General features: G+C 39.5%; 1 protein-coding gene across 4 annotated transcripts in view; it reads left to right on the forward strand.

Annotated features, from left to right (window-relative positions):
* Positions 1-13229, forward strand: part of Cntn1 (contactin 1) — a 303448-nt gene that overhangs the window by 166097 nt on the left and 124122 nt on the right. For all 4 annotated transcript variants that reach the window (XM_031353267.1, XM_031353290.1, XM_031353272.1 and 1 more), the window contains 2 exons: positions 884-1015; positions 5125-5157. In XM_031353267.1, coding sequence (XP_031209127.1) covers positions 955-1015; positions 5125-5157 — 94 coding nt within the window. In that variant the 5' untranslated portion in view covers positions 884-954. The remainder of the gene's footprint in view (positions 1-883; positions 1016-5124; positions 5158-13229) is intronic.

Consider the following 13229-nt stretch of genomic DNA (forward strand, 5'->3'; position numbering starts at 1 on the left):
ACTAACCAAGGCAAGATGTGTTAACTAGATTTTTACATGACTTTGCGGCTTAGTTTATGAAGTGGTTTCTCCTTAGCTTTAAAGAGAGATCCCCAGCTTTCAAAAATATGATCATAGAAAACCTCTCTTGATGTGTGCTGACAGTGATGGCTGGAGATACTATATCATAAGAAAAAAACACATTTAATGAGTAATAAAAAGAAGAAAATGGCAAGAGGAATGATTAGGGCTGGTTACATTGAATCTTGTCTCAGGTGTGCAGCAAGACCCTGCTTAGACAGATAGACAGACAGACGAAAGAGAGACAGACAGACAAAAGTGCTAGGCATTTCTGGCAAATATTTTCTACAAAACACCAGAAGGTTGCCCTGCTGTGCCATCCTCCAAGTTTCTAGAAGCTCTCGCCAATCCCATCCTTTTTCCTGTGGACTCAGAGAGGTCCCCAGAGCTTCACACATTAGATTACATTTAAATTGATCCTTTTATCTGTGTTCCACCTAAGTATAATCTATTAAATTAAAATGTTGACAATCTAACCGTTTCAGTAGATGACTGTGTGTTAAAGAAGAAAAGAAACCTGGTTATTTGCCATCAGAGTGGCTTGTCTTGACCAGCTTGAGCATGCTGGGAGGCCAGCCAAGGCCATGGAATATGACTCCTCTCATTACAAATATATTAAAATCAGTTGACACTAGAAAACTGAAACATAGTTTAAAATGTCACTATCCTTAATTGTTGGACATTTGTCCTTATCTTTTGTCCTCTCCTCCCCATCCCTCTTTGATGTTCCCATTTTTTTCCTCCTGTCTACTCTTGCTTCCATTTCTTTTTTTATCTTGCCTCCCCCCTTTCTAACTTATTGTCTCATCTTTTCTTCATACAGGTCTTTCATAGTACATAACTGCCATAAAGCTTTCATTACTTTTGGAAACTGACCCATCTATTCAACAAAAGATGAAAATGTCATTGCTGGTCAGTCATCTCCTGCTAATCTCCTTAACATCCTGTCTAGGAGGTAAGGAAAATCCTTCATGTATTTTCCATAAATTATGTGATCATAATCTATATGCGTTTTTATCATGAAATCTTTCGTGTGAAATAAGAACTAACATCTTTTGACCTCTGGGTATGGTCATATTAATAAATACATTTTATATACTAAGAATAGCCTTAGCTTTAAATAAAATTTTGTAAGATTTAGCCTAGTTTCAATAGTAGTAAAATGTTCATGTGAACCTGCACACATTGTATCTCTGGTAATAGAAACAGTTGGCATGTGACAGCCTGGTTTAAATCAACACTATTTAATGCAGGACTGGAAGAGGTGGGTATTTCTATTACCTGCCTACAATCAAACATACTTCAGTACTGGCAATAATAGTAAAATGTAGTAAGAAATTCAAGAAGTAGCACATTAAATGTCTGACTTTTTACTTTAATACAACTCACTCACTTGTCCATTAACATTAGCTTGAATTAATACAGCTGTGTTTAATAACTGAATCACAGCATTTCTCATAATCAATAAACAATGGCTTTTATGAGTATCCAGCATAATACTGAATCCAATAAATCCTGTACTTCTCTACTAAATTTTAGGAAAAGAGTATCCAGATATTCTATGATGTTCATAAACATATAAAGAAGAGCACAGCAGCTTTGTGCTCTCTGAACAAAGACCATGTTTCTCCCTTTTGGAGCAAATATGAAAATTCAGCTATTTCCCACAATCATTGACATGTTACCCCCCCCCATCACTGGCAGTAGTACATTTCCTATCATTCATTCTTTTCTCAAACCTCCACCTCAATGATCTTCTTTCACTGAGTACTTGTGAGTTGCTATTCAACTGCAGATGTATCTAAGCCTTTCATCCAGTCTCTGCTGGTCTCTTTAAGGATGTACCCAAAGACAATTCTATTGCATTTATTATTTACCTAGTTCACTTATTTGTCTGACAAAGGGTTTCTTGTAGCCCAGGCTACCCAGAAATTTATTAGGTAGTGAAGGATTACCTCAAACTAATGATCCTCCAGTATTAGCCTCCTGAGTGCTGTGATCACAGTAGAGCCAGCTGTTATTTATTTTTTAAAAGATTTATTTTATTTATATGAGTATACTGTAGCTGTCTTCAGACATACCAGAAGAGTACATCATATCCCATTACAGATGGTTGTGAGCCAGCATGTGGTTGCTGGGAATTGAATTCAGGATCTCTGGAAGAGCAGTCAGCGCTCTCAACCACTGAGCCATCTCTCCAGCCCTATTATTTATTTTTAAGGAAATAAAAATTATGTTTTTTGAGGAGATAGTGATTTTTAATTGTATTTATTCCAAAGTTTGAAGAAAATAATTTTCTTAGTGTCAACAGTGGGAGACAGAGCCACAGCACCATATTTTGCCTTCAGCAGCCTCAGGCTTCCCCTCTATTTTTCAGGAACCTAAACTCAAGTCAAACCAGATCCTTGGCTTTGACGTCAAAAAGAATTTTAATACAAGCCATTATATGGCAGAGTCTGAGTTTATTAGAAATACAGAAAAAATCACTTAGAGGAAATTAAATCACAACTTTGATCATCTGTTTAAGGTTCTCATAGAACAACCAAAAATTATTCTAATAGCAACATAGACACCATGTTGATGGCTGTCAAGTTACATCTGGAAGGATGTCTGAGAAAAACAAATTTTTCCCTTTCTCTTTTTGTTAAGTAAGAAAAGAGGATGGATCCAGAAGTAAGAACAGAGGATGAATCCAGAGGTACCTTGGATAAGAATCATCAGCGCTGCTCAGTTGATTGTGCAGGCTGTGTTCTTGTAGTGTCCTCCAACTTTCTGGCTCTTAACAATCCTTCCTCTCCATCTTATGTAGGGATCCCCTGGCTTTGCCTAGTGTTTGGCTGTAGGTCTCTGCATATGTTCCCATCACTTGCTGGATGACTCCCCTCTGATGACATTTGGGATAGGTAGTCATGTTTGGTTCTATCCAGGTCTCTGGGTTGGGTTGCCCTGCCTCTGACTCTTGGTTATCCAGCCGTTGTCAGATAGATGTAGGTTTCCTCTCCTGGCCTGGGCCACAAGTTGGACCAATCATTAGTTGGGCACTTCCACAAGTTCTGAACCACCATTGCTCCACCATGTCTTGTAGGAAGGACAAGATTGTAGATCTGAATTTTTCTAGCTGGGTTGATGTCCAACTCACGCTCCTGGGAGACTTGCCAGGTTATAGAACATGGGGAGAACAGGATCTGTACCTCCCATTGCTAGGGGACTTCAGTAGGGTCATTCTCATGGAGAAAACTCCATGGAGTTTTCACTGCACAAGGTTTCCACATTGCCCCCAATTTTCCTCCCTAATTCCAGTCATCACCCCCCAGGAATCAATCTCTCTCCTCTCTCTCTCTCTCTCTCTCTCTCTCTCTCTCTCTCTCTCTCTCTCTCTCTCTCTCTCACACACACACACACACACACACACACACTGTGCTGCCTAATCCCTCTTGCTCTTATCCACACCCACAAAATATATTCTATTACCTCTTCCCAGGGAGATCCATGCATCTACCCTTGAGCCCTCCTTGTTACTTCTCTTGCTCTGTAGATTGTAGCATGGTTATCCTTTACTTAATAGCTAATGCCCACTTGTGAATAAGTACACACCATGTTTGTCATTCTGGGTCTGTTTTACCTCACTCAGGATAATCTTTTCTATGACTATCCATTTGCCTACAAATTTCATGATATCATTGTTTTTAACAGCTGAGTAATACTCCATTGTTTAAATGTACTATATTTCTTTATCCATTCTTTGATTGAGGAACATCTAGGTTGTTTCCAGTTCCTGGCTACTATGAATAAAGCTGCAATGAACATGGTTGAGCAAGTAATAGAATGATGTGCCCTTTGGGAATGCCCAAGAGTGGTATAGCTGGGTCTTGAGGCAGATAAATTTCCAATTTTCTGCTCACAGAAGTTGAAGCAACAAACAGGGACCCCTTATGTGTCTGGGCTCAGTCTTCTGTTCAGCCTTCTGGTCGTGTGGCTTGGTGGCTTGGTGTTCTGGTGGGACTCCCACAGTGGGAGTGGGAGCATGTTTCGGACTCCTCTGCCTGTGATTGGGACTTTTTTCCTTCCCACTGGGTCGCCACTTCCAGCTGTGATATGAGAGTTTGAGCCCTTAGACAAGTTTATTGTAACCTGTTAGGCCATGTTTAATGGATATTTCTGGAAGGCCTACTCTTTTTAAAAGGAAAACAGAAGAGTTGATCTGGGGAGAAGGGAGATGTGAGGAGGGAGTGGGAGGGGAAACTGGTCTGGATGTAACATATGAGAGAATACATGTTAACAAACATATATATTTATGGTTTGATAAGATCAATCCAGAAACCACTAGCTTAGCACAAAGAGGGGCCCTGCTCATACCCCTAGAAAGCTGAGAGAGGACCAAGACCTTGAGCAAGTGCTAGTTGAGTTGGAATTCTTCACTCTCAGGAACCAAGGTGATTTTTTTTATCCTTTGTTCCATCTTCTTCCTCCTTTTTCTATCCTGCCACAGTTAGTACTTAAGCATTTAAAGGCAATAGTAAACATACAGAGCCACAATATGATTGAATACACACATGTACATATATAATTACAAGCAAAATGTGCATATAGTGCATATGAATAAATTTTATATGGTTATTAACATTTTATTATAAATTAATTAGAAAGTGCTTTATGGGCTGGTAAGATGGCTCAGCAGTTAAGAGCACTGACTGCTCTTCGGGAAGTCATGAGTTCAAATCTCAGCAACCACATGGTGGCTCACAACCATGCATAATGAGAAACAAATAAAATTCTTTGGGCCAGAGTGAGCAGGGCCCAAGCTAGAGAGAGAAGGGAAAGGGGGGTGGATAAAGTTTAAAAAAAGTGTTTTATTAGTCTCCCAAATTCATACTAATGCTGTTGACTGCAAACAGTGCTACTACTATATAACGTAAAAACAAGAAAAAAATATTTGAACAGGTGTAAAGATACGTGAGTCTTGTGTGAAGAGTATTTTATCCCATTTCATTGAGTCTGCCCAAGTTTAAAACACACCTGAATTAGATAACATAAAAATGTTTTTCTCATTCGTTTTCTTTTTAGAGTTTACATGGCACAGAAGATATGGTCATGGAGGTAAGTTTTAAATAGATTGTGTGTGTGTGTGTGGGTGTGTATGTAATGATATTTGATTTCTGCCTTAAGCTATGATCACTCTAAACCTAATGGCCAATTACTATTTTTGAGTCACCTAGAAATCCTGTAAGGCATATTTTTCTTAGATCCTAAAACAGTTTGCTTGATTGTTGAAAGACAATCAAGTGCCTGTATGTGCGTGCGCACACACACATACACACACACACACACACACACACACACACACACACTCTCTCTCTCTCTCTCTCTCTCTCTCTCTCACCAAGTTTAGGCAGATTCAACAGTTCAATGCGGTCTCCATTTATCTTACTTACTTTGTAACAATGCAATGCTTTGGAGCCTCCAGAGCTCCCAGGGACTAAATGAGCAACCAAAGAGTATACATGGATGGGCCCATGGCTCTAGTCACATATGTAGCAGAAGATTGCCTTATCTGGCATCGATGGGAGGCAAGGAACCTAGTCCTATGGTGGCTTGATGCCACAACATAGGTGGATGCTAGAGGGGTGAGGCAGCAGTGGGTAGTGTCTCGGAGCATACCCTTTTAGAGGTGAAGTAAAGGGCAGGGGATGGGGGCCTTGCAGAGGGGAGACCTGGAAGGGGGACAACATTTGAAATGTAAATAAACAAAATAAGCAATTAATAATAATAATAATAATAATAATAATAATAATAAAGATTTAAACTGCTTAACCTTTTTGCAAGCCTCTTGTTTGCTTCAAGAAAAAAAACTCAAGTTAGTGCATGTGGAAACTTAAGATTCAGTGCAGTTAGGAGCCAACAGATGCTGTCAAAACTTCCTGTTTGAGATGTATTGAATGTAACAACCAGTCCTGCTGGTCTGAGCTTCCTGTTCTTGCTGAAGTAGAGAGATGTAGCAAAGAAGACCAACTTGTATCTTCCTCTCCAGTTGGAACTCACTGGCTAAGCCTGTGGGGTTTGCATGAATTACTCAACTTCTATGAGCTTCTGTTTCCAATATGCAAAGATCTCAGGGTTTCTTACTACAAGACCCTCACAGAAAACACAGTGAGTGCAGCTGGCATTGTGACTGATGGACCATGTACCCAGTGACTAGAAACTGTGAACCTATGAAAACTACTGCAAAACGACAGGATACAAAGCCAGGAAGAACTGCTGAGGATCCAGTGTGACAACTTCCATGGCAAATCCAAATGAGGCCATTTGGACCGAGAAAGATTTTCACTCAGAGGTTTAAAGAGCAGAAGCACAAGGAATTCTTAGCCCAGATCCTGTCAAAGCCATTTTCCTCCTACATTGTGAGCTGGCAATCACTACATGCCGATTTTATAACGATCTCGACTTCAAGAACCTTATCATAAGTAGAGAATACACACACACAAAAATAACAATTCTTGAAGAAAAAATGGAGTTTGTATTAAAGAAATTATTTGATGGTTGAAGATGTGTTTAATGATGGATGTTGCAGATAAGGAACCCTCAAGTATTTTAACATGTAGAAATGGTACAAAATCAGAGCTGGAGAGGTGGCTCAGTGGTTAAGAGCACTGACTACTCTTCCAGAAGTCCTGAGTTCAATTCCCCGCATGGTGGCCCACAACCATCTGTAATGGGATCCAATGCCCTTTTCTGGGTGTGTCTGAAGACTGCAACAGTGTACTCACATATATAGAGTAAATAAATCTTTTTTTAAAAAAAGAAAGAAATGGTGCAAACTCTAAATAAACTGGGTGACTCATAACAGTTTAAATGACAGAGAGAGAGAGAGAGAAACGAATAAACACTTGCAGTTTCTATAGTTTCTATAGGATGTTAGCAGGAATTTCATTAGAAAGTATTTTATTACCAAATAAACCACTGGAAACCCTGCTGCAGAGTTAAGTGTAATGGTTTATTTTTAATTGCAGTTAAGGTTTATAATACTAAAAAGAAAAAAGTAAGTGCAGGCACTTCTTTGCACTGACATCATAAAACACCTCTAGCTGAGTCACTAAGAACATACATTTATTTTTTTCACATCCCTAGAAAATAGAACCCAGACTCAAGGTGTTAGTTAGCATAACTGTGGTCTCTTAGAAACTGCAGAATCCTTGCCTCCTACAGCCGCTGTTGGCCCCACATGGTCCTGTGATTGTGAAGGCGTAACTCCAGGGCCTGCCTTCAACTGGTCCTGGCTTCTCCCTATGGCTCGTCACATAACCTTCCCTCTGAGCATGCCAAAGCCCCACCCTGCAAGGTGAATCTCTGATGAAAGACATAATATATACATATGCTTATCTACCTCATAACCAATAAGGACCCTTCGTTTATGGTAAATTTAAATTTGTGACCCTTCACTTCAGGTGGAGTGCTAAGATCAGAAACACTGCATTTACTTACATGCCCACTTCCCCCCCTTAGTCATGTTATAGGACACTCACTCCTCACATCTCTAAAATACTTGTGCATTCAGATGCTGACATGTTGGGTTTGGTTGGTATTATTTAGGGAGATCAGAAATGATGAGAAGGTAGTTCCACAGGCCGCCCCTATATTCTCTGATCACTGCACATATCTGCACAGGTGCTCTGCTACCATTCATAGGGTTCACCACACCCTGTTGTGCTCTTGTGCAATAGGTCTGTCTCATATGGTGCATTTAACCTGTTGCCACAGAAAATGCCCCTTTCCTCTCTCCCTGTTGTCAGCTTCTCCCTCTTTATGGCTATCACTATCAACACATACATTCCATATTCTGGGAGAATTGTGACACATGCCTTTTATCTCAGCACTTGGGAGGAAGAGGCAGATGGATACCCATGGCAAATCTGCATATAGAGACTTCCAGTATACCCATGCTTACATAGAGAGACCCTGTCTTAATAAACCAGTAATAATAATAATAATAATAATAATAATAATAATAATAAATATTATTTTCATACTCTATGCTATTCCATCTTCTTCACACCAGCATAACAAAAAAGTTCTTTCCTATGCTCATCCTTTTCAATTCATATATCAATTTCAATTGATGTATCTTCTTTGAATATAGCAAGTTCCAACATGCCTCTTTGCCACCCATGATGTACAGGTTGTTAATGCAGTGAACCAGTTTGAGCTTCCCCTGCAGTGCACAGCTGGCTGTCACATATGAACAAAACACTCTCCCAAATGAAGAAGGTGCATTCCCGCTCCCATCTCTGTTTAAAACAAAGAAATCTTTCCCAGACTCCTGTGAAAGAAATGCCATGGCCCTAGGTAGTCTGAGCCCTCTCTGGCTACAACAGACTTTATGTTTAAGTTACAGTCAGATATAAAGTAGCCTGGGACTATTTGTAGCAATGTCTAAGAGTTGAAAAAATGGCCTGAGGTCCAAGGGGTCTATGAATTCATGATGGACTCTCCCTGTGATGTACAGCCAAGCAAAATTTAGTCTATGTAACGTAATCTGCTAATCCAATCTTCTCCATCCTTTTAAAAACTGGACTTATGGAAGAATTCCCAGTATTGCGTAGACAGGGATGTAAACTGGTACAGTGTTATTTCTTACCCATCACCCTAAGTGATGGAGGTGCCAGAGTATTTAAAACCCAAGTCCTAAACATCTTGGTTATCTTGGTGAAGAAAGGACCAATAGCATCTAGAAGTTTGTACTAAGCAATGTAACTTTTGCTGCATGGGAGAGTTGATTGGCTTTCAAGAAAGCTTGAACCACTCTCAGCTCCATAATAAGAAATATTGTAAAGATGATAAGGGTTCTAATAATAGACTTTTCAATTTTTGATGCTATTACTTTATTTCCTAATAGATTTTTCTGAGACTCATTGGAAAACACACTTATGCAAAAATTCTATTTAATAACAGATTCGGATGACATATTTCAGAATGAAAAAATAGAGTTTATTTCAAGACAGTTATAAAAATGACTAAAAATAACTCTCAAGCACAAACTGCAATCTGACTTTCAATTTCTGGAAATAAAACCAAATAGCAAGATTACAGAGGACTATCTCTATATGGGAAAAGTGTGAGGACCCAATTTTAGTTCATGCTATGCACTGATTATGTATCCACATGAAAAACCCACTCAAGGAGAAGCAATAGCATTTGATTGTCTCTCATCTGCAAATTTTACTTCAAATAAGGATGTGTGATCGTTTTTTTCTTATCAGCATTTTAACTATATTTGATAAAGTAATTACTTCTGTGGTAGAGTTATGATAGCTACATTATATATTAGCAAATGATTTTTTATTAAAATGAGTTTATATTAAGAAAAACACAAATCAAAAGAAAATATGTTAATTAAACAAATGTTCATGTACTCCAAGATGTTTCTCTCTCTCCTTCTCTCTCTCCTTCTCTCTCTCTCCTTCTCTCTCTCTCTCTCTCTCTCTCTCTCTCTCTCTCTCTCTCTCTCTCTCTCTCTCTCTCTCTCTCTTTTTCTCAACTCTATAAAACTTCCAAAGTATCTAAAACTCTTACCTACATCTTCCTAATGTTAGACTATCAAGAGACAGAGACACCCTTTCCTGAAGATGAGTGTTAATCTGCTTTAATGGGCCCTGCTCTGAGTCTGATGCTGGATTACCTATCATAGAAGATCTGTCTCTTGGTCTGCACATACCTGTGAATTAGGGGACCACAAAGTGACCACATTGGTGATGGGCTATGTTGCTGCTGAGCACAAGAATTGTAGGCAGTAACTGCTGTTCTTCATGGCCAGTTTCAGTCCCCTAATAAAGTATTCAGAATCATCCTTAAGACCCCCAGAGGAGATCCATTGACTTATTCAGGGTAGAAAATTCTAGAAATATAAGTATCATATGTTCATTAAACAGTATAGATCTATCCTGGAAATGAGAAAACTAAAATATTTTAAATGTAATTTTTCCTTATGAGGATTAATTTAATTTTATTATTTTATTCCACTAAGGTTTCACAGTCAGTCCCTATAGAAGATAAAGCTAATGGGGGATTAGAAAATGAACATACATCCTTTGTGCAAAATATTGCTATTGAGAAGAAAAGGATGCTCTTTTTGATCTATATAACCTTAACCAGAAAATTTAATATTTATATAATATAGTATATATTCCCATACACACACATTTATTGCTAGTACATCATAAAAGGTAAGCATCTACCACTGTTAGTGGGTAATTTTTTTTCAGACAGGATCTTATAGGTTGATGTTAGAGAAGATAAAATTCATTACTCCTCTTGAGTTAACTCATCTATTTGAAAGCAATCTGAAAGCTCCAACGGGACATCTCTTGCTAACAAATGAAGATTCTGGGAAAAGATTATACCAGATTCAACTTGTTGGCCCAAGAAGTAGCATGGGATCCCCCAAACAACCCAGGTCATTGCCAAGGCTATTGTTTTTTTCATCACAACCTGACTGTAAGGCCCCATTGCTGAGGACAGCATCGACATAGCTCATTGAAAACAGGGAAGTCAAGCTGGTGCCTATGTAAAGCTCTTCCTCAGCATACAAGAGTCCATGCTACTGAGTGGTACTTGGTATGCTTCCAAAGGAAAACCTTAGATACAAAACCAGCTGCAAACCCTTCAGTCTACAATGGTGATGTGCCTTCAAGATACACTGATAACAACGGTGGTACAAAGCTTGTGGGAATACCAACCAATATCTGCTTGGACTCAAGGCCACTCCATGAAATGGATATATCAACCCCTCTTGGGTGGCCAAGAAAGAACCTGAGACTAGATCAGCCAGAGATCTAGGAGAAAACCAATTACTTCTACAAAAGCAACATAGCAATAAAATGGCTCCTAATAACATTCTGCCATTCTGATAGGTCAGTGCCTTGATCTGCCATCATCGGAGAGGCTTCCTCCTGCAGCAGATGGGGACGAATACACTCACAGACAGTATGTAGAGAGTGAGACCTTGGGACACTCAGTCATAAATGGGATGTCTCCTTCAAAACCCTTTCCTTGAAGGCTCACAGAACTCTGCAGAAGAGGAGCTAGAAAGAGGTGTAAGAGCCAGTGAGGATGGGAGACACCAAGGTAACAAGGCCTTCTATGCACAGCATGATCAACAAACATAGGAACTCTCAAAGACTGAAGCATCATGCACGTGACCTGCACAAATCACTCTTTAAAAAAAAATAGATATTTTATTTATTTACATTTCAACTGCTATCCCCTTCCTGGTTTCTCCTCTGGAAACCTCCTATCCCATTCCCCCTCTCCATGCTTCTATGAGAGTGCTCCCCTACCCTCCCACCCACTCCCACCTGACTGCCCTGGCATTCCCCTACTCTGAGGCATCGAGTCTTCACAGGACCAAGGGCCTCTCCTCCTATTGATGTCAGACACAGCCATCCTCTGCTACATATTTGGCTGGAGCCATGGGTTGCTCCATGTGTACTCTTTGGATAGTGGTTTAGTCCCTGGGAGCTCTGGGGGATCTGGTTGGTTGATATTGTTGTTCTTCCTATGTGATTGCAAATCACTCTTAAGGCAGATCTCATGCCCAGCAGTAGATGGTCAACACAAAATAAACTCAGTGGTGTCTTTGAGGTCCTTTGTCTTATAATACCGAGTCAGGGCATTCTCTTCCCCCATTTATTTATTTTATCTATTATCATTAATTGATGAATTATTTAATTATTTTTACTTTAAGGACCTTTGCATATATTTATAGCTTCTAGTTATTTGTGTTTGGAAACTCCTTGTGTGTGAATGCATATGTCTTTGAGTTTAGATGTGTTTCTTGTGCTCTTTCTTTGACTCTTTTTCTTCTCTTTGTTTTCCTTTGTAGTATGCTGATTTATTTTGTCTTATTGTGCTTTACTTTACTTTATTATTATTTCTTAGACACTTGTTTGTTTTCTAAGGAAAGAGAGAAAGGCTGTGGATCTGGATGGAAGAAGATGGGGAGAAATTGAAAGGAGGGGGTACAGTTGTAATCAAGTTACATTGTGTGGAAAATATATTTTAAATAAAGGGAAAAACAGTAAACTGGAAGTTTCTGGCATGATGGCACATCCTACAATCCCAACACTTGGGAGATAGAATCAGGAAAATGTGGAGTATGATGTCAGCCTGGGCTATGTGAGACCATCTTAAATAAACAAAACTAGAACCAAAGACAAAACAATAACAACACAAGCTGGAGGATAGTTTGCATCTATCTGAGCTGTCCCAGTGACCCCAGGGAAAAATTTCCCTCTTTCTAGGCACATGACTCACTACTAACTTATTCAGAACATTTGGCTCTTAGCTGGTGTGTGCAAATGCTGCTAAGCTAGTTATATGTGAATGATTTCTACCTCTTCAACTTTCCCTGTGGTGCCATTTGTTCTTCCTTCCAGAGAAGATGGACTCACAAAAAAATTGCTTCCCAAACTGGATACCTGTGATAGGTTTCAAAGCAGTTCACAACTCCCATACTCACAATTTGTGTATAAGTTGTCCCAAATGATGCTGAGTATGCATCCTGATCATGTATTCAAGAAAAAAATTAAAAAGAGGATAGTCTCCCCAGAGCACGCAGAAATTCATTTGTTGCTTTATTCCTACCTTTTAAAATCTTAAGCAACTTCAAATTTAGAACACTAAAGAGGCACCTATCAGGTGTAGTGATTAAAGAAGTCAATCGTCTCCAAGTCTTGACTGTGTGGTGAGACAGAAGGGTGCATCAAAAGTCAAAGCAGGTATTTTAAGTTCCAAAGCCCAAGTGGGGAACCATCGGCCCACAAGAGAGAATGCTTTAAAACATTCCTTTGTTTCTAGACATGGGAGGCATGGGAGAGCCTTCTGAAGGAGTTACCACCATGGCGGGGTCAAGCAAATATACAAATTTATACAGGAAAAGCAGGATGGTGGTTTCAGAAAGTAGAAAAGCTCATGCAAAGACCTGGAGGCATGAGTCTGTGTGTGTGTGTGTGAGTGTGTGTGTGTGTGAGTGTGTGCTTGTGGGAGTGTGGGAGTGTATGTGGGGGTATGCATGAATGTGTGGGAGTGGGAATGCATGTGAACATGAGTATGTGTGTGTGAGTGTGTGAATATGAATATGTGTGAGTGTGCCTGAGAGTGTGTGTGTGTGTGTGTGT

The sequence above is a fragment of the Mastomys coucha genome, unplaced genomic scaffold (assembly GCF_008632895.1).
Source record: "Mastomys coucha isolate ucsf_1 unplaced genomic scaffold, UCSF_Mcou_1 pScaffold11, whole genome shotgun sequence".
In the NCBI taxonomy this organism is placed as follows: domain Eukaryota; kingdom Metazoa; phylum Chordata; class Mammalia; order Rodentia; family Muridae; genus Mastomys; species Mastomys coucha.